We start from the raw sequence: 18,845 nt of genomic DNA on the forward strand, positions 1-18,845 counted from the left end.
GTTACAGATGGTATTGTCTCTCAGCCTTGCAGTTAGTTACCTACATGCCCCACTAAAGCCGTCTTGGCAGGTCCAGACCAGCCAGCCCGGCACCTCATCCGCATTTCCAAGCCACAGAGGGGCAATCAATCATTCGCCACAGTTCTTATCAGCGTGGCTTATCTCGCCCACAACCCCATAACCGCAATTTTTGCATGTTCGCGAACCAAAGGCGGAAAGAGAAAGAACCGTAAGGGCAGGACAAGGACAAGGAACAAACCGCCCTCGTACCCGCATCACCCTCACCCTCACCCTCAACCTCAACCTCAACCTCAACCTCAACCTCAACTCAACCACAACCTCATATTCCAGCCATCATCCCCCCCACTGGCATCTTGCCCAGCATGGCTGTCGAATCTGAGAAGTTCCTTCATTTGTCCAGGCCCATTGTGCCTGCGGCCATCAATCTGCAGGGCAACATTGCCCCGCTCACCGTGAACATCCAACCCCAAGTATGTTCAATGTTTCCAAACCGTCCATCCCAGAGAAGACCCGCCTTTGTGTTTGATTCTCCTCCTGGCTTTTTGTTTCTCCAGTCTTGCCCGACTCCTGGACATATCTGACCTTGCTCTTCTTCTCTTCTCTTTCCCTGGCAGGCCATCTTCTCCATCCTCGACCATGCCGTCCGCCGCGATATTCGTGATACCCAATCCACCCGCGTCATCGGCGCTCTCGTCGGCACCCGATCCGAAGATGGTACCGAGGTAGAGGTACGCTCCTGCTTCGCCATCCCGCACACCGAGAACGAGGACCAGGTCGAGGTGGACGTCGACTACCAGAAAAACATGCTCGCCCTCACCCTCAGGGCGTCGCCCCGCGAGTCCCTCCTGGGCTGGTACACCACGAGCCACGAGCTCAACTCCTTCTCCGCCCTGATCCAGAACTTCTTCGCCGCCCCGGACACCGGCACCTTCCCCCACCCGGCCGTCCACCTCACCATCAGCACCGATCCCACCGCCGAAATCGAGGCGCGCGCCTACATCTCCGCCCCCGTCGCCGTCAACGCCGAGCGCGCCAGCGAGTCGTGCCTCTTCATCCAGGTGCCCCATCGCCTTCTCCATGGCGACAGCGCCGAGCGCTCCGCCCTCGAGGCTATCGCTTCCGCCCGGGATACCGAGGAACGCGCCGCCCCGATCGTCTCCGACGTCGAGGCCCTCACCCGCTCCCTCGAGCTGACCGCCGGCCTCATCGACCGCGTCTTCGAGTGGGTCAACGGCATTCTCGACGAGGAGGAAGAGCCCAACCAGGCCCTGGGCCAGTACCTCATGAACGCCCTCTCTCTCGCCCCCAAGGTGGACCCTGCCCAGATTGAACAAAACTTCAACAACCACATCCAGGACGTTCTCATGGTTTCCTATCTTGCCAACACCATCCGCACCCAGATCGACCTGTCACAGCGCCTCGCGACGGCAAATCTCGCTGCTGGTGAGAAGGAAGGAGAGGGCAAGACCGGCGAGGGTGAGAAGGGAGGTGATCAGCGCGGACAGAGGGGAGGCAAGCGAGGTGGCCGGGGCGGCGGACGAGGCGGAGGTCATCAGAGGGAGCCCAGGGAATCTGCCGAGTAGCGGGGTTGAACAGAGACACTGAGACAGTGGCTTTCGCCTTGATCCAGCTGGCAGTGGAAGAAAACGAAAGAAAGAAAAAAAGGAAGCAAACCATGTTTTCTATAGACGACAGCGGGGGGGATATTGATACCCTCCCCCCAATGGCCAGCATGCACAGCTCATTCAGGCAAATTTAGTGCTTCGATCGGCGGGGATGCCGAGTTCTCAAACATGAGACATGATAGCATGTTGGGGGCAGGGGAATTCACGAAGATAAACCGTCATGGCGTTTTATGGCAGTGTCAGGATTAGACGGCCTACTAGTTCAGGGCGAGCTGGTATTTTATGAGATCATCGTACTCGAGTCGCACTCGTTCCCACACCGCAGAAGGTTGCTCATCCCTGTTCAAAGCTAGATCTCCTGCCTGCTGGTGCCTTGGCTGTTCTTGGGGGAAATGGAGTCTCAATAGCAGCCATCATCCTCAGCTACCTACTCAGTAATTACCTCAGAAGATTCTGGATGTATCGCTATCTTCTTAAGGGGGTCAGTCGGGAAGGGAGCGACGAAGCTGGCCGTAACCAAACTTATGATATCCAGGGCTCCTGGAAAATAAACAGAATAAACAGACTATTCCGGCTGCAAGAAGAAGAAAAGGGAAAATGCGAGAAAAGAAATAGAAAAGATTTAAAAGAAGATTTAAAATCTAGCCGCGCTGCTTTTCAGCCTCTGAACTCGTTTCGTTGCCTCCAAACCAGACGCTTCAGCTGAAGCATTGATATAGACATGACCTACGCACGGCTGGCATACACCTTATGAAAAGAGACATACTGAGCACCGAGAGAACTACAGTCCTAAGGGACATTAAGTGAGAGAAAGGTGATGTTTCTATATGTTCGGTTGATCCCCAGGAGATAGGGTGAGTGTATCGAATGGGTATATGCTATCGAATTGGAGGCAAGTCGCAGCCCGTATATATCGTTCAGACAACAGAAGCGGGCTTCGCAATTCTCCAATCATGTGAATACGGATCTTCCCTCGGCCGGTTCCTAGCGGTAAGACTATGGTCTACCAGACGAGCAAACGGATCTTCCTTCGGCCGATTGCCGGCGACGGGACCATGGTCTACATTGCTTTGCGCCAGCTCGTCCGCATGACCATCCCCATCCTCGTCCAATGGTTCAGCTTGCGGTGGTTCCTCTTCCGCCAACAAAGACGAAGAGATGGCATCCTGCGCCTTGTTCCCTTCGCTGGGGGAGTCTTCACCGAGTAGGGTACTCCAAGTGACGACGTTTGGACTGACCCCGTGCTGTCTCATCATGTGTAGGATTCGTTCGCCAGACTCGGCCTGGCCGTGACGCATGCATGCATGCATGACAATGTTCCATGTGTACACACTCGGGGACGGATGGGAGCGCGCAGGTTTCCCTCCGGTGTTAGGTTTGCCCTCCCCAGCCTTGTCGCTTTTGAGCATGTCCCCGAAGACATCCAAAGCGGCACGGAGCATATGGGGGAACTCGGCAAGCCGCTTGATAATCGCATCGTGCAGCATCGTATTCTTTTCGGCCATGAATCTCGTGATGATAGGGTCGCCCTTCCGTATAAGCCGGGACAAGTATGAGTATAGAGAAAGGACACTCGAGGCCTCCGACAAGCTCTTTACGTAGGACAGATACATGACCGCCAGCGTCGCGCCTGTCGGGGGTTGCTTTTCCGTGACGAGGGCCGACGTGTCCACAAGCAGGGGGAAAAGTCGAACGACGGGTTTCCAGGTGGAGCCCGACATCACCGGGAGGGAGGCCTTGGCCAACGCCGCCAGGTCAATGGGTATCAAATGCTGCAGTGGTTCGAGCGGGAATATTTTACAGTAGAAATATAACATGGGTTTAAAGGCGGGTATCGGTTGGGGAGGCGAGGTGATCCGTCTTGGCAATCGCCGCCGTGGTGGTGTTGACCGCCGCAAGGCGGTGATGGAGCAGGCCAAAATGTTCGAAAGCAGGATATTGAAGAAAGGGACATTGATGGCCTGATGTTCGACGGCGAGCGACGTGATTAGGTCGATTTTGTTCTGGGAGAGATAACGTCCCTGAGCTCCTTGGAGCAAAGTGCACATCAGAACCGCGTCGGGTTTAATATCGTAGGTCCGCATGATGGCAAGGACGTGCCATGCAGTGCGCAATTCCCCGAAGATGCATAGTGTTCGGATGAGAGAAGTGAAGTGGATTATGTCCGGAACCAGGCCGCGCTCGACGAAGTCTTCCAAAGCTGTTGTGGTGGACGATATCAGGGTAGCCCGCTGCTCCCCAGGGACATAGTCGGGGTCGAAGGACAGTATAGTGGTGCATAATCTCGCCCATGGCCCCGGTGTCAGTTGAGCACCTCCAGAGTCGACCATGGCCAGGACCATGCGTATGGCCACTTCTTTGCGCTCGGGGTCCTGGGCGAAGCGGCTGGCAAATTGCAACAATGTGTTGGGATGAAGTTCGTGGTCATGAATGACGAGGCAGTTGTACAACTCCTCAACCTTCGCGGTCTGCTCGGTGCCCCGTATGAGGTGGTAGATGGTGTGCTGGTGGAGGACGAAGCGCGTGTCGTAGCGGTTGTAGTACAATGGCAACAAGCGTACCACGAGGTCGATCAGAGCATCACCATGGAGCGCTGCCTCCTCCGGCGGAAGTGACCGCTGCCAGAGGGCTAGGAACGCTATCACATCCTGAGCGGCATACCCAGGAGGGAGGGGTGCCAGCGTCGCCTCCAAAACCACCCGAGCTCTGTCCGGGCAACATTCCAAGGCGGTTCTCATAAGAAAGGGCCAGACCTTTTTACGGCGGACGAGCAGGCGGTCCTGCCAAGAAGTTTCCATCTCTTGAACATTATTGCGATGAAGAAACTGTCGCAGTACTGGCGGAGCACGTTCCGGGGAAGGCTTCCAATTCGGTTGGTTGACTTCCTCAAGAAGGCCACGGCGGACGGCAGCTCTCCATTGCGCAAACGCTTTTCTCTCTCGCTGGTCCATTTCTGGGAGTCCATGATTTCGCCGAGGTGTTGTTGATGCGAATTTGACTCGAGATTCTGTTTTGGGGGTACTCACGCTACTTTCCCGTGAGTCCGTCGGCTCGTTAGGAGGGAGCCGTTTGTTCGATAGAGACCGAGTGAACTGGGTGCCATTCGACGACGGGCCGGCAAGGTTTGATATCCCCCTCTTTGTCCGCGCCCTACACTCCAAGTGCATAGGACCATAGCTTTGTAGCTCGGTAGCCTGTCGTTGTAGGGCCGTTGACGGAAGTTGGAGGAGCTGGGCATGGGTTGAGAATCGGGGGGGGGGACGTGGACGTTGGCGTAGCCTCGATAGGCAGGACATGCAAATATACCCGGGGCGCATTATCTCGACTCAGGAGAGTCCTAATTTCGACTTCACCTCGTTGAGTTTGCCGGCTGTCATTGTCGGCATAGGTGACGCAAGACGGGGCCGATGGAGGAATGTATGAATTGTTGAAGATGGCTGTACCAACTCCGTAGCTGTCGCAGAAATTTAGACTGGCGGCGGCCGATAAGATGCGATCTTATCCGACGTTCGAGGTACCTTACCGAGAGACGTACCTAGGTAGGTAGGTACCTAAGGTACCTAAGTGCTCAGCCACAGAGTAAGGTACGTACAACCGTACTTGCAGGGTTGCGGGTGGCTTGTTTGAATATTCAGCCCCACCATCAAATACCAAGCTCTCGATTCCTGCTACCATCACAGACAATACCATCAGCAGATTTGATACGAACTCATACCTTCCCACACTCAGCGCTGTGCGGCCGAATCCATAAAATGTCGAGCATACACCTAAACCTGACCGCAGCCGCAGACGACCGAAAATCCAGACTCGCGCAGCTCAAGAACCTCAAGAGGAAACAACCCTCCGACGAGATCGTCCCTCCAGAGTCGGCAAGGTCGCCATCGCCCCCCGCCGAGCCCGACGTCTCCAAGCTACATCTTTCCGGCCGCAACTATGACCCGGAGACGCGAGGCCCCAAGCTTGGCTTCGAGGCGCCCCCGATAGAAGACCTGGACCAGCCCACGCTCGAAGAACAGGCGGCCGTAGTCGAGGCCGAGGTGAAGCAGGCAGCGGCCGAAGAAGAACGGGGCGACAAGGCAGTGGATCTTTTCAAGTTGCAACCAAAGCAGCCCAACTGGGATTTGAAACGAGATTTGGAGAAGAAACTGGAGATTCTGAACACGCGAACAGACAACGCCATCGCGCGACTCGTGAGGGAGAGGATCGCGAACGTGCAGAAAGAGAAGAACAAGACGGGGTCCCTGGAAGGCGGCACAGACGGCCAAGACGCGTCTCTCCTGGATGGGGCTGCGCTGGTCGAGGGAGTGCGGGTACGAGAGAGGGAAGAAGAAGAAGACGAGCGTCGCGACAGAGAAGACGAAGAATTAGGCGTTTAAGGGTTTTTGACGTTTCAAGCAGAGCGGAATCGGAAATGTAAGCGCATGGATACGCTTCCTCGGGGACAAAGATGTTTTTAGTTCTTCTTACTTCTTTGTTGCTTGGCTGCCGGGACCAACGCCTACGGGAAAACGGTCTCCTCCCAAGGTAGATGTAATGATACCCCGGGTCTATCTACCCCTACCCATATTCATGGCCCGAGTCAAGGCTAACCTCTTGCTGAAGGGGCTAAGACTCCTCTCCCGTTCGGGTTCTCTCTGCGGCGTACGTTGCTGCTGTTCCCTTGGTGCGTCCTCCATCCTTGGGCGAGGTGGATGTTTCTCGCGACTATGGTCCCTTCTGTTCGACCGGACGGGTGACCTCGACAACGACCTGGACCTCGCAGTGTTCTTGTTCCTCGACCGGACCGACCCCGCTGGCCCCGGCGAGAGTTGTCTGTCTCGTCCATGTCTAGATCTGCTGTCGTGTCTCTCGTAGTCCGAGCTCCTTTCTCGGTACGTCCGGTCAAGTCGTGGAGGCGGAGACCGGCTGTCTCTGGACGAAGACCGTTGCCGTAGCCGACGAGCGGGGGACTCTGACCGCCGGCTTAACTCAGATCGCCGAGATGTCGGACGCTCATCAACGTGACTATCTGAGCTTGGCGACCGCCGATGACGACGTTGACGATAGTGAGCGCTGCGGCGGTCGGATGGGCCGCTTGATAAATCCCGTGACCTTGGAGGCGGGGAGGGCGACCTACGCCGCCTAGGAGGGGGTGAAACCGGTGACCTGTTTGTAGAGATAGATGAGGCCGAACCGGACGAGACCGAGCTGCGGCGTCTTGGCGATTGTTCGGCGCCCGAGGCCGCATAGTCCGCACGGTCGGCACGGTCCGCATCGGTCTCTCTTAAGCGGCGCTGCTTCGGCTTTTCGGCTTCCCTCTCAGCCTCTCTCTTCGCCAGCTCCTCATCGGCAACACCTTTTCTGGAATGAGTCAGTTAGAGACATGACAATAAACAAAACACCAGGTACATCTTAACACCGTCTCACTCACTTTCGTAGCAAATCGTCCGGCACATCGTTAGTCAGTTTTGGTGCCAACTTGGGGTTGCGCAGTTGCTGGGTTCGTGAAGGCCGCGGCACATAGGGCCGGGCCTGCGCAGGCTCCTTGCATTCATATGAGTAGTGACGTGCTATGAGTGTCAGCAGATCGGATACCCTAACGGAGGTGAAGGACTATTAAACATATCTCTCTTCAGGCACCTTTGGCATTGAACGTGGGCTGGAGTCGCCTGGCGAGGCCCTCCTCTGCCTCGATACATGGTCAGTTGCCCTGGCGTACCGGCTCTGTTGTAGCTCAATCTCTGATATCCAATCACTGAACGGAATCACCGAACGGAACGTTCAATGAAACCACCTTATCCAGCGTAAGAAAATAACGAGGATATTGTCAACATTGAACAATTTGAAAGACTTTGACAATGCCGTGGTGGGATGGGAGTTGAGAAAGAAATCTTGACGCGAGGATCTCCGACCAGCGGAGAAGAAAGTAATTACCAGGTACTTCCGGATATCATCAGTACCTCACGGTGTATCCCTCAGGTACCTACCTGGCCGTACCTCGACCATAAGGTACCTAGTACTTCGAAGTACGGTCTTCAGCCTCTTTTCCATTGGGGTAAGGTAAGGTAATTAGGGCATGATAAGATAGATACAGTGCAAAACACTGTGAATTGCGGCGCTCAGGCAGCCCCGGATATCGGGGTCAGCCACACAATATACCGACGCTAAGCCACTTCAGGCCACTTCCCCCCAAGTCCTGGTACTGTCTGTACGGAGTAGCCTGTCTTTCACCAGAATTCCTAACCCGCCTCGTTTCTTCACTCTGCTCGCTTGTGCAACAGTCGCGGATGTGCAGTATCAGGGGACCGTCCATAGAGCCCTGTCCCTCCTCCTTCATCACGCACTCACCCCGGCATTCGTCTCTCTGCCGTCCCAGTCAACTTCAGGTTGGTTTGTTTCATCCAACAAACGAGTGACTGTTTTAAGGTAAGATGGCATGGACTTTCTTCTTTTTCCTCACCTCCCACCTCCCACCTGCCACCTCCCCCGTCCCCTTCCCCTCGTCGTACTCCATACTACTCTGCTGCTTCTGGCTGCGACTCCATCTGCTTTGCCTACTTCCCGTTCGGTCCACGACCGCAAACCAAACTCAGCCGCGGCTCTCACATCACAAGCTGAGCTCCCGTTCCTCACGGCGATAGTCTGCTGTCGTCTGAGCCCTTCCAGCCATTGTCCCCCGTCCTTCCGCACTTTTACGTCGTTCGACCTCCAACAAGAATCAGGCGAAGAACTCCGGGCGATCGACTGACTGACAAGCTCGCGCAGTTCACATTTCCCGCCATCGAGCAGCGCCGAGCGACCATGCCCCAGCTGTTACAACGATGATTTACGACACCATCTTCCCGCGCCGCATGTCCGCCTTGATCCAGTTGTTTTCTTGATTTTTTTTTCTAGTTTCCGGGTCGCCGCTTCTTCGTCCGTCGCTTTGGAAGTGAGCTTCTCGCTTGGGCCTGTACAAGCCTTATCCGACTGTGCCGAACGAGATAATCAAGCCCCCGCGGAGTGATCATTCACTTTACTTTTTCTTCGTCTTCTTCTCTATCTCTCCCCCTTTGTGGATAGCATTCGGCAAATAGCCTCTGGCTCTACAGTCTCCCTCTCAGCCTTGACCCAAGTCATGGAGACCACGCAGGTGTCCGCTGGCGTCTCCAAGCCATCATTCGCCAAGGTTAGACTCGTCTTGTCCCTTCCCGCATATTGATATCGACACTTTAACTCGCGATCTCAACTCCCACTCTCACACAACTGTTACGTTGAATCTGAAGGCTGACTCTGATCTTGCTCCCATAGGTGGCCGCTTCTGCCTCGAAGGAGAAAGTCGCAGTTTCCATGGCCCGTCGAGTTGCAGGACCCTCGTCGGCCCAACTGAACAATATGGCAACAGCAGCTTCCACACCTGCGGCAGACCCTTCGCCTACCGTCGCGAATGGATCCAATACAACCATCCAGACGAATGCCATCAAGTCACCAGTCGAAGGCGACGCTTCTTCTTCCTCTGGGAAAGCAGCAGCAGCCTGCGACCCCGTTGTGGATGGTCTCAAGGAACTCAAGCTAGCCGCCCGAACGCCCAGTCTTGTTGTCAACGGCAGCGGGTCCAATGTCACCGACAGATCCAAATCAGTAAATAGGGAGGGGTCGGACGTCTCACAGAGGGCCGACTCCAGCTCAGAACTGGGCACGAAGCCGCCGAGTCTGGATGGAAAGAGCATCACCTCCGGGACGACATTCGCATTGGACGAGAAAGAGTCTCTTCGCCCCGATGATAGCGCCAGCGTCAAAGCGGCTGCCGCCGAGGATGACGATTCCTTCTCTTTTCGGGGACCACTTTTTCCCAATTCGCGCATGGGTTCGGACCTGGCTGCCCGGGCAAGAGGAATCCAGCTCGGCGACATGCCCGAGAAGCGGCTCCCCCAACCAATGTCCGGATCTCTAAGTCAGGGTGTCGCCACGCCCCAGAGCGCCTCATCGGATCAACCACCAATCCCCAAGACGAACATGGCCAAAATCACTGATCTATCCAACTACATGCATGCTCTCCACGGCCAGCATCCTGATGAAAAGCTTCTCGACGCCATGTCGTCCCCCAAAGACCGGCTATTCCTGTTGCGGCTTGAGGCCGAACTCATCAAGTTTGTTCAGAATTCAAAGTAAGCTCTTCGTACTGCAACGCGGAGCGGTGCGCGCATTGCTAACCCTTTTTCCCCGCTCGCTCTTTTCCAAGGGAACCATTCATGGACTTCCCGCCATCAAACTCGTTTTGTAGAATGCTCACGCACAAGCTGGCCGACTATTACCATATGACACACCAATACGAGCCGCGCATCGGATCAGTTCGCATCTTCCGAACACCTTATGCAAGGGTCCCACCATCTTTGGCCAGCATCGGAGTCCCGGAACCAAAGGCCGAGGCATTGGTTCCTGTTGTGCTTCCGAAGAAGATAATGCGGCGTGGTGAAGAGGGCGAATTTCCATCTGCAAGCGGTACGCCATCTAAGGCAACGTCAGAGGTTGGCAGTAACGACGCAAAGGAGAAGACGGCCGCAGCGAACCAGAAGTATGTCGGGCTTTTGCGCTATCCTTCCCTTAACACGGAGACTAACCGAATTTCAGGCTTTCCCGCGAGGAGCGCGAAGAGGCGTACAAGCAGGCACGCGAGAGGATATTTGGCAACTCGGACAAGATAGAAGGGTCTCCAGGTAAATCATCCTGCGCGCGGTCACGTCTTTCCCCAGAGGGCTGCCAACAACTAACCGTGGGAATTAGACAACGAAGGAGAGAACGGCATGTCTCGGACCAGTTCGCTTTCAGCAAAGGAGAAATCCAACGCGAATAAACGGAACAAGAACACGAAGCAGAGGCGGGATGATTCTGACTGCCTTGACTCGAGACACTTGTATGGGCCTTTTGGCCCTCAACAGTCGTGGGTACCACAACCTCAGTTCGGTGGTCCTCCGAATCCCCAGTATATGGGCCCCATGCAGCAGCAACCAATGCACCAGCCCTATGGAAGCCAGATGCAGGCTGTTTACGGATCCCCGGCCCAGCCTTTCCCGGGCGCTATGCCTGGGTATCCCCCCTATCCGAACCCACCAACAGTAGGTGATTTCCTTGGTGTCGCCGGGCCAAAAAAAAAGAAGAAAAAATTGTTCTCCTTTCCTTTTTCTTTGGCCTAATGTGTATCCAACTCTGATGATCCCGGTAGTATCCGCCTCAGCCACAGCCCCCGCAACAACAACCCCCTCAGCCGCCTCAACCTAGCCAACAGCGACCACCTCAGATAAGCCCGAATCCTGTGGCACTTGCGTACGGAGCTCCTGCGCCTGCGGGACCTGCTCAAGGGTGGCAACAGGGCTACCCAGCGCCCATGACTGGGCCCGCTTCCATGACGGCTCCCGCTCCCACGACAGCGCCGTTCTCGCAGCGAGGGGTGTCAGGGCCCCCACCTCAGGTCATCGTACCATATCCGTATGGTCAGCTCCCTGCCAACATCAACCCCCATGATCCAAAGAGCCAGCACCCCATTCCAGGCAGTTACAACAGGCACGCCTTCAACCCAAAGACTCAGTCCTTTGTTCCTGGAGGAACAGCCCCTCTTGGCATGAACCCCGGGCCCGGCCCGATGCAGCAGCAGCCACAGCCGCAATCGCCTTTCAGTGCCGCTGGATCCCACCACAACAGCCCTCAAATTGGATCGCCGCACTTGGCATACGCCGCGTACCAGCAGCAGGTCCCGCCTCCGGCTTATGGCATGGTTCGGCAAGGCTCGAACAACTCAATCCCTCCATATCATACCCCGCCGCATCATATGGCGATGCAAAGCCCTCTGCCTCATATACCTACTAAGCCCGCTGCGCCGCAGGGACCGGCTGGCCAGACATTTAGTCATTTGCCGCAATACGGCAACCCGGCTACACTGCCGCAAAAGCCGAACACGTCCATTTAGACAAGCAAAGCGTACATGCTGGTGGGTGGGAGGGGAGGGATGTCAAGGATATACTTATCTTGGAGAAGGACGGCGTTCGGCTGGGGACAGCGGGGAGGCCACGGTTAAGTGTGAAGACGACGGCATCATCTATCGGCGTTCTCAGGGCGTATAGGATGAATAGGAATTATCATGGTAGTGCATATACTAAGACGGGAGTCAATTTCCCGCATACTACCAACGTCCCGAATAACGAAATATGGAGAAGTCTGAATATCCCTTCCCCTCTCCCCCCCCCCCCCCCCCCCCCCCCCCCCCCCCCCCTCCCTTCTGCACGTCGTGGCCTTTCTTTCCATGACCCCGTCATAACCTGCCACTGTCTGGTCTCTACTCACGACCACCTCCTGCGAATCGCTACCCCCCCCCCCCCAAAACATACATGGGTCGAGTTCCAGGGGACCCGCACAACGGAAGCGAAGAGAAAGGGCGATTGTATCTAACCTCCCTTTGTCCATGGTCACCACGTTACCACCGGTTCTGAACCTCCTCCCCTGTCCAGTCCGCCCCTTGTATCCCCCGTGGACTACGATATCTGATTATAGCCGACCCTGCAATACGCGAAGGTTTGCCTCTCACATATAAAGCAATAATCACTATTCCGTATCCCCCGTTTGGCAGAGCTTCAGGAGGAAACAATCAGGAAAACAAGACTTCCTCGGCCAACGATACAGGCCAGACGCATGAATTACTACTCATCTGGCCCTATTCGCAGCGACCCCTACCTACATCTAAGTAGACTATCTATCCCAAGGTAAGCAAACACAATACACACGACACACGACCGCTATTCACGTCCTTGTGTTACAGTAATCTTTTGTATTTTATGTGCTGAAGCAGATCTTAAGAGGGACAACAACCAGCTGTCGATCCCACAAAGCCTTGCCAGGAATTCGTCAGCTACCTGAGCTATGTATTCATCATCCCCCCTTTTTGATATGTTCCAAGACTGCCCCTGCGTGTCTCAGAACATAGAAATCAGCCTCCATGCTCCTCTCATAAACCTCGCCCTTCTTTAGTGATGCCCGCCTAAAGTAGAAAATAAATAAACAAAAATCGACATAAGTGCTGGTTTTACAGGTTTGTGCATTCGGGTATCACCGCCAGAGAAAGAGAGCAAATAGATAACAGATAGACAGAAGAGCACAAAACATTAAACCCCAAATAGAAGCACGTCAAGTCGCGGAACACCGAAGAACTGTGGGTAGCCGCCGTGTCATGAGGAGATGCCTCGAAGAACGCGAGCCGGGTTGCCCACCACAATAGTGAAGGGCGGGACGTCCTACCAAAAGGTTAGCGTCGTCGTATACCGTCTGGAATATGAAGAGAGCAATAGCAAGGAAGAATGACTGGTGTTGAAGGACTGGTGTTGAAGATGGTTAGAAAAGAAGAAGGAATAGAAAACATACCTTGGTCACAATAGCCCCAGCGCCGACCGTGCTGCCCTTTCCAATTACACGGCCGGGCAGAATGATGGCTCCACCACCAATCCAGCAGTCCTGCTCGATGGTGATGGGACGGCCGAGCTGGGGTCCTTTGCTTCCCATACGCCGCTTGGGGTCTATGGGCAGGGTAGCCGTGTAGATATTGACGTTGGGCCCGATGTGGCAGTTATCCCCAATCTTGACCTCGCACGTATCGATGATCGTACAGTTCCGTCCAACGATGACGTTCTGCCCGATCGTAATGTTGTACCCGTAGTCACAGGTGAAAGGTGCCTCCACCACCACGTTATCGCCCACGCGACCAACGTTCGTCACCGGCGACGCAAGGGTGGGTGAGATCTGAATCGGGTCGCGAGGCTGCAAGATCTCGCGGAACAGGCGCGCACGCTCGGCAGGCGAAACGCCGTTGTTCGGATTCGTCGAGTTGTTGAATCGCCAGCACGCCGCGCTGCAACGCTCCCGTTCGAGTACCAGCTCCTTGTCGAAAGGGTAATAGTGTCTCCCGGACAGCATCTCCTCCTTCTGCGTCCTCTGCCTGTTTCCGGGGAACTGAGCGTGTGAAAGGGCAAGCTGGGCCGCTACTTGAACGTTGGTCGTTGGCGGCTGCGGCGGCGGCGGCGCCGGGCTGTTTGTCCTGGTCGGGTGCAGTATGTTGATCTGCGGTAGCGTGTTGCCGGGATGAGGCGTCTCAGGCTCGGTCCTAGTGAGGTCGTGCAGTGGTGGTACGCGCTGGTACTCCTTCCGCTCCGAGAAACCAGACTGCTGCGGGGGCCCTTGGGCACTAACAGGTGTCGGGAAGACGTTGGCCGGCGTGTAAGGTAGGGCCGACAGCTTGTGTTCCGGACTCGCCACAGAGGCGCTGGGTATTGTCGACGCAGTGGGCCGGTCATCCTCATTCACCAACGGCCTTCCCTGTGGCGGGTCGATGCGCAGAGGCTGTCCTCGGGAATACGGCGGCAAGGGATCCCGTCTGGGAGCGACAGACGGCTGGCCGCCGTATGGGGTCTGTTGGGGCATGCCATAAGCCCCCGGCGGCACGTAACTGGGGTCTTTCGATTCGAGCGGTATGGTGGCGCCTTTATTGTCCGGCTTCTGCCACCCTGTGCCTCTTTGCGGGGGGTATCCTGCGCAGACGAATTCGCCTCGGATGCAATTGTTACCTATCATGTTGGTCAGCATGTCTAGTTCCGGGCTGTTACCGTTGGTGTTGGTGTTGTTGTTGTTGCTGCTGCTGCTGCTCCTTCTCCTTCTCCTGCTCGTACAAACACGTCTGAAAGGAGGACAAACTCACATTCAGGCTTCTGCTCGTCGCACTTCTTCTTTCGCCTTCGACACGTCAGACAGCCAGTCTTCGTGCGGTTACTAAAATTCCGCTTTCGCTTCTTGGGATCTGACTGAAGCGAGGGATCCCGGGAGGACCCGGGAGGGTATGGGCTGTAGGCTGCGGCGGACTTCTCATCTCCGTCGGGGCTCGTGTTGCCATAGTCGCTGTGGGTTTCCATCTGCGCTGTCGCACGTCGGTGAGCGTCGGCTTCACCTGCATGCTCCTCCGCCTGGCCTCGAGCTGAAGATGTCGAAGGCTGTTGGTCGTAGTAGCTGCTTCGCTCATCCCGGCCCGCTCGCGTGTACCACGAGTCGCCGCCGTGCTCCCGGGGCTCCTCCGGGTATGGTCGACCGTCACGCTCGCGCTGTGATGTTCCGTAAATGTCGCGGGGTTCTGGGGGATGAGGCTGGGTCGCCGTGTCAGGCGTTCTCTCTTGGATAGGCTGAGATTCCTTCTCTCTCCGAGGCTCGATTGAATCAGACCTCTTCCTCTTGTGGGAGACTTCCATGTCCGGGTAGCTGGAGACTGGGTAGTTGGACCTGTCCCCAACGGACCCAGACCAAGCTTCTCGATGAGCCTTCGATGTCTCAACCGTTGGTGCCTTGGCGTCAGGAAGCCCGGGCTGGCTGTTAGCGTGCTCATCGGAAGGTGCCTTAAGGGTCTCGCGTGCTGCTGGATTTTGAGACTCTAAAGGTTTAGGCGATGCCCCGTTGAGGGCAGTGAATGTAGACATGGTCTCCTTCCCAAGGCCTCGCCAGAGTCCGGGGTAAAAGCACGGAATAAGAAAACGTCGCCACAGGGCAAGGAGCAGTTGCAACTTGAAAGATGCGGGCCGGCTAGGCTACAGTTGTCACAGATGGTGAATCGACGAGATGTCCGACGGGTGAGATGAGGCAACTCGTTCAGAGCAACAAGCCAAGCCGCCTGCGCACACCCTTGAAAAAGAAAAAGTCAGGCCCCAGACGAAGCACCGTGCTAGACGACGTCAGAGAAGCATAAGGGCTGCACCACGCTGTGTCGTTCCTTATATTCCTTAAAGACCCTAAAGGTTAAGGCAAGCCCAATGCCGAGGAATCAAGGTGGCGGGCCGAAAAGGTCCGTCTTGAAACAAGAGTGGGGACTGCGAGGTCTCAAGCGCCTAAAATCGTGCTCTGTACTGGTTTCAGGGCCTGTCGATGACGGATGGTTGGTGAATCGTGGTGAATCGTGGAGATGAACTCTGGCAATAGATGAGGGACGCGGGACGTCGTTTGGATGCCCAGGAAGTTCGAACGGTGCGCTAGGATTGATAGATGATAGGCAAGAAAGGCTGCGGCTGTGCCGCCTCTGCGCGATTGACTCGACTGGGAGAGAAGCTGTATGAAAGACGCGGCGATGTGGTGGCGACGGGCACCGGCGCTTGACGAGATTCTTTCTTCCCCCTTTGTTTTTCGCTCGCCTTAAATTTTATTTTTTTTGACGCGCGATTATGCTGCGCCTGTTCGGAAAAGCTGGCTGGTGAGTGGCGGTTGGCGCAACGCAAGGCGGTGTCGTCCCAGCAAATATGTTACGAAGACCAAGAAAACACGATGAACAATTAGTTACCGACGAGTCCGAGTCTCATCACAGCATCACAAGATGGGAATGCGTGGAATAAAGCGGAGGACGAGAATACGGCGAGTCGTGAAAGAAGAGGCGAGGTGACTGGTGACTGGTGAGAGGTGAGCGTTGGTGGGCTTGCTGCTAAAAAAATAAATAATAAATAAATAAAAAAGCGTCTGCCGCGAGGGAGTAAGAATGGGCGCTTTATCCCTGCGTTTGCTCAGCTCATCCGAGGGGGCGTGTGCTGGGCGTGGCGAGGAAGCGAGAAAGGAGGAAAGAGAGAAAGAGGGCGAAGCGACAAGATGACGGGGGACGCTTGGGAATAATATTGTGGCGTACGGAGTACGAAGTAGAAAGTAGAACTAGAAAGTAGAACTAGAACTAGAGGAGAAATCGGTAGGCAGGAGGAACGATACCAAGAAGGTAGGGTGTTTAGGGAAAGCGCAAGGGACATGGTCCAGGTAATACCACCCAGGGCAGGTAAGGTAGGGGTACCGGAGAGATCCAGATGACGGGGCGGCAGCCAGCATGGGGGAAGTCGCTAAGGTCGGTATCTTCCTCGGGACAGGGGGGTCCTTCAAAGGTACATACGTTGTATCTTTCTCCCTCACTAAACGTGTATTCGTACAGCTTGTAACTGTACGTTGTACCGAATTACTCCGCGACGTTATAGTCGCAGGCACAAGAGAAGGGCGTGGGTCTCTGCGTCTGTGTGCGTGTGGGTGTGGTGTGTGTTGCATGCGAGAAAGTATGTAAGATGAAGTCGGCCAACCTTGAACCGATAAGCGGGGGTACCGGGGCTGGAGGGGGTGGGAAAGGGTTGAAAAGGGTTGTGAAGGGTTCGAGTGTGTAACAAGCTATAGGGGGGTCTGGACGAGTTGAATGAGTAAGAAGTAAGGCACTGCGTACGAAAGTACGAGTATGAACGGAGGAGAATTAGCAAGGGTCTTGCGAGGGAGGGTTCATGAGGAAGAAGGAGAAAAAGAAAAAATACCTAATAACTTCGTAGACCTGGGACCGGGGGGTGCGCGTGGGAGGATTAGTGGAGTGTAGCGTATCCGCCAAGTACCCGCTGGAGCGCTGCCGCGGAAAGTAAATCGCAGGTACTTCGTCTAAGGAATGCCTAAGGTATCCACCCTTTCCATTCGCGATGTGGACAGGATTCCTAATCCCACACCCCTTCGCCCACCGTCCCCTTCATTCCACTTCGATGCTCCGTAGATGTGTTTATAGGTGCCTGTGAGCCTTTCGGTCTGGCCTCGCCCCGCTGGTAATTAAGCTCGCGGAAGAGGACAACATAATAGTGGGAATGCTTCGCTCGTACTGAGTTGGAACCAATGGCCATAGGAAGGAATATGTATACATACGTTTATACGTACATACTCCTTGCCCAAGGATACCTTAAGGTAAGGTACCTTACTCTCCTCTTCCGGCATCGCTCTGGGTATCCGGAGTATAACGTGTTGAAGTACTGTACCTGTACCTCGACGCGTCCACGGCTCCCTCAAGCATGGGCAATTAGGGGAGCGCTCTGAACACTACCTACCTAATTAGCAAATTCGCACCAACTAAAGCGCGGCTTGGCGTCAGTTCCACGCCGCGGCACCCGGATGATCATGGACTTGTCGATGACCACAACACTAATAAGGTATTCAAGACAAGGTAGAGAAGTTGCCCGGAATGGTTTGATGACCTGAACTTTGACCTCGGCAAGATCAAAGACAGGAGGAGGCCAAGGCCCAGGCCCATACATCACATCGGAAGAAGAAGAACGCCCCTCCCTCGTTGAAGAACAAACAAGAGAGAAGGCCCACGGACTAGTGGTCCGGTCAAGGCCATGTCTCTCTAGCGTGTTTCGCCGCCCCAGCAATTCGTCAGAATTACAGATCGGTGTCGGAAAAGGATGATGCGGCGGGGGCCTTGCGCAAGCGCAGAGAAAACCAAAGTTGTTCGTACGTTGTAGATCGCGGGAATGCGACCAACCTAGGCCAAACCCGTCAGCATATCAGCCGGCCGCCCGAAACCCCAGCCCTGATAGTTGTTCAGAAACTCCGTACGTCGCAAGCAGAGCAGGCAGAGCAAGCGCCGGCTCGCCGTTACGGATGAGGGCCGTTCAGGGGTGTGGGGGCGCGACAGCCAAAACTGGGAAACGAAAGAAATCGGCGGAAACAAAATAGGATGACTGGCTGTTGTTTGCAAGTTCCTAGCCGAGTCGAAGAACGACGGTGGCCTGAAGGTCCCTCCTCGAAACACGAGGCTAAAAGGAAGAAGAGCACGGCGCAAATAGCTGCTTAACAAAACAACTGATTAACAACGACAGAGCATAAGTGCGGGAGGATTGCGGCGTAAGCGCACTGGGACGGAGGCCCATAAGGCGGACACCCCGTCGCCTACGAAGTCCGAGTATATACTATTTCGTACTCCGTTTATTCAACTCGCCCTCTCTCGTCTCTACTAAATATTACTTGTTGTTGGTCGCGGATACCGAGTCCACGGTTTTTGATGCAAGTGTGTTCTAAATGTAAATCGAGAAGAGCCTTCCCGTCGCTGGAAAAAGGACAAGGCTCACGCCCCAAGTGTCCTAAACTTTGGGACTGGGGTTACGCAAGGGGGAGGGGGATGATCCAACACTGCTCCTATTCAGGGGTCGTGTCAAGACTCGAGATAACCGACTCGTCTAGTCGGTGAGGAGTGCCGCCGTGCCCAAGTACAACAGTACCAGGCTCCGACAGCTACGGAGTGCTGTTTGTCGTGCCGGAAGAATACTTCATGATAAACGTACGGAGTATACATGCACATATCCATCCGTTGCATAGCTACCTCCGGTATCAGCGTCGGACCCCCTTCAGGCGCAGTGGAGCCGCCAAATATCGCCTTTTTTTTTTTTTTTT

The 18,845-nt window shown here is 55.2% G+C and overlaps 7 protein-coding genes across 7 annotated transcripts; 4 read left to right on the top strand and 3 right to left on the bottom strand.

Moving 5' to 3' along the window:
• Positions 1 to 7: 7 nt before the first annotated feature.
• Positions 8 to 1,604, top strand: SODALDRAFT_363497 (Mov34-domain-containing protein; the record flags this gene model as incomplete). The annotated part of the gene is made up of 4 exons (XM_028614563.1): positions 8 to 31; positions 82 to 196; positions 235 to 491; positions 636 to 1,604. 4 exons carry the CDS (start codon positions 8 to 10, stop codon positions 1,602 to 1,604), a joined length of 1,365 nt encoding a protein of 454 aa, XP_028463453.1.
• An 856-nt stretch (positions 1,605 to 2,460) lies between these two features.
• Positions 2,461 to 5,114, bottom strand: SODALDRAFT_329013 (hypothetical protein). The gene has a single exon (XM_028610830.1). The coding sequence runs from the start codon at positions 4,940 to 4,942 to the stop codon at positions 2,564 to 2,566; it is 2,379 nt and encodes a 792-aa protein (XP_028463454.1). The 5' UTR covers positions 4,943 to 5,114; the 3' UTR covers positions 2,461 to 2,563.
• Positions 5,115 to 5,299: 185 nt separating this feature from the next.
• On the top strand, positions 5,300 to 6,219 carry SODALDRAFT_329014 (hypothetical protein). The gene has a single exon (XM_028610831.1). It carries the CDS (start codon positions 5,399 to 5,401, stop codon positions 6,020 to 6,022), a length of 624 nt encoding a protein of 207 aa, XP_028463455.1. The 5' UTR covers positions 5,300 to 5,398; the 3' UTR covers positions 6,023 to 6,219.
• SODALDRAFT_363500 (hypothetical protein) lies at positions 6,194 to 7,962 on the bottom strand (the record flags this gene model as incomplete). The annotated part of the gene is made up of 4 exons (XM_028614564.1): positions 6,194 to 6,986; positions 7,057 to 7,195; positions 7,266 to 7,310; positions 7,887 to 7,962. The coding sequence occupies 4 exons, from the start codon at positions 7,960 to 7,962 to the stop codon at positions 6,194 to 6,196; spliced, it is 1,053 nt and encodes a 350-aa protein (XP_028463456.1).
• Positions 7,963 to 8,561: 599 nt separating this feature from the next.
• SODALDRAFT_71560 (hypothetical protein) lies at positions 8,562 to 11,631 on the top strand. The gene is made up of 6 exons (XM_028615612.1): positions 8,562 to 8,793; positions 8,916 to 9,772; positions 9,847 to 10,179; positions 10,236 to 10,321; positions 10,389 to 10,720; positions 10,828 to 11,631. Exons 1-6 carry the CDS (start codon positions 8,743 to 8,745, stop codon positions 11,566 to 11,568), a joined length of 2,400 nt encoding a protein of 799 aa, XP_028463457.1. The 5' UTR covers positions 8,562 to 8,742; the 3' UTR covers positions 11,569 to 11,631.
• Positions 11,632 to 12,484: 853 nt separating this feature from the next.
• On the bottom strand, positions 12,485 to 14,324 carry SODALDRAFT_71653 (trimeric LpxA-like protein). The gene is made up of 2 exons (XM_028615613.1): positions 13,014 to 14,324; positions 12,485 to 12,917 (listed from the first exon to the last, which is right to left on the bottom strand). The coding sequence occupies exons 1-2, from the start codon at positions 14,226 to 14,228 to the stop codon at positions 12,780 to 12,782; spliced, it is 1,353 nt and encodes a 450-aa protein (XP_028463458.1). The 5' UTR covers positions 14,229 to 14,324; the 3' UTR covers positions 12,485 to 12,779.
• On the top strand, positions 14,116 to 14,429 carry SODALDRAFT_329019 (hypothetical protein). Its single transcript, XM_028610832.1, has one exon. The coding sequence runs from the start codon at positions 14,227 to 14,229 to the stop codon at positions 14,413 to 14,415; it is 189 nt and encodes a 62-aa protein (XP_028463459.1). The 5' UTR covers positions 14,116 to 14,226; the 3' UTR covers positions 14,416 to 14,429.
• The last annotated feature ends 4,416 nt before the right edge of the window (positions 14,430 to 18,845 follow it).

This window comes from Sodiomyces alkalinus (genome assembly GCF_003711515.1).
Source record: "Sodiomyces alkalinus F11 unplaced genomic scaffold SODALscaffold_11, whole genome shotgun sequence".
Lineage (NCBI taxonomy): Eukaryota > Fungi > Ascomycota > Sordariomycetes > Glomerellales > Plectosphaerellaceae > Sodiomyces > Sodiomyces alkalinus.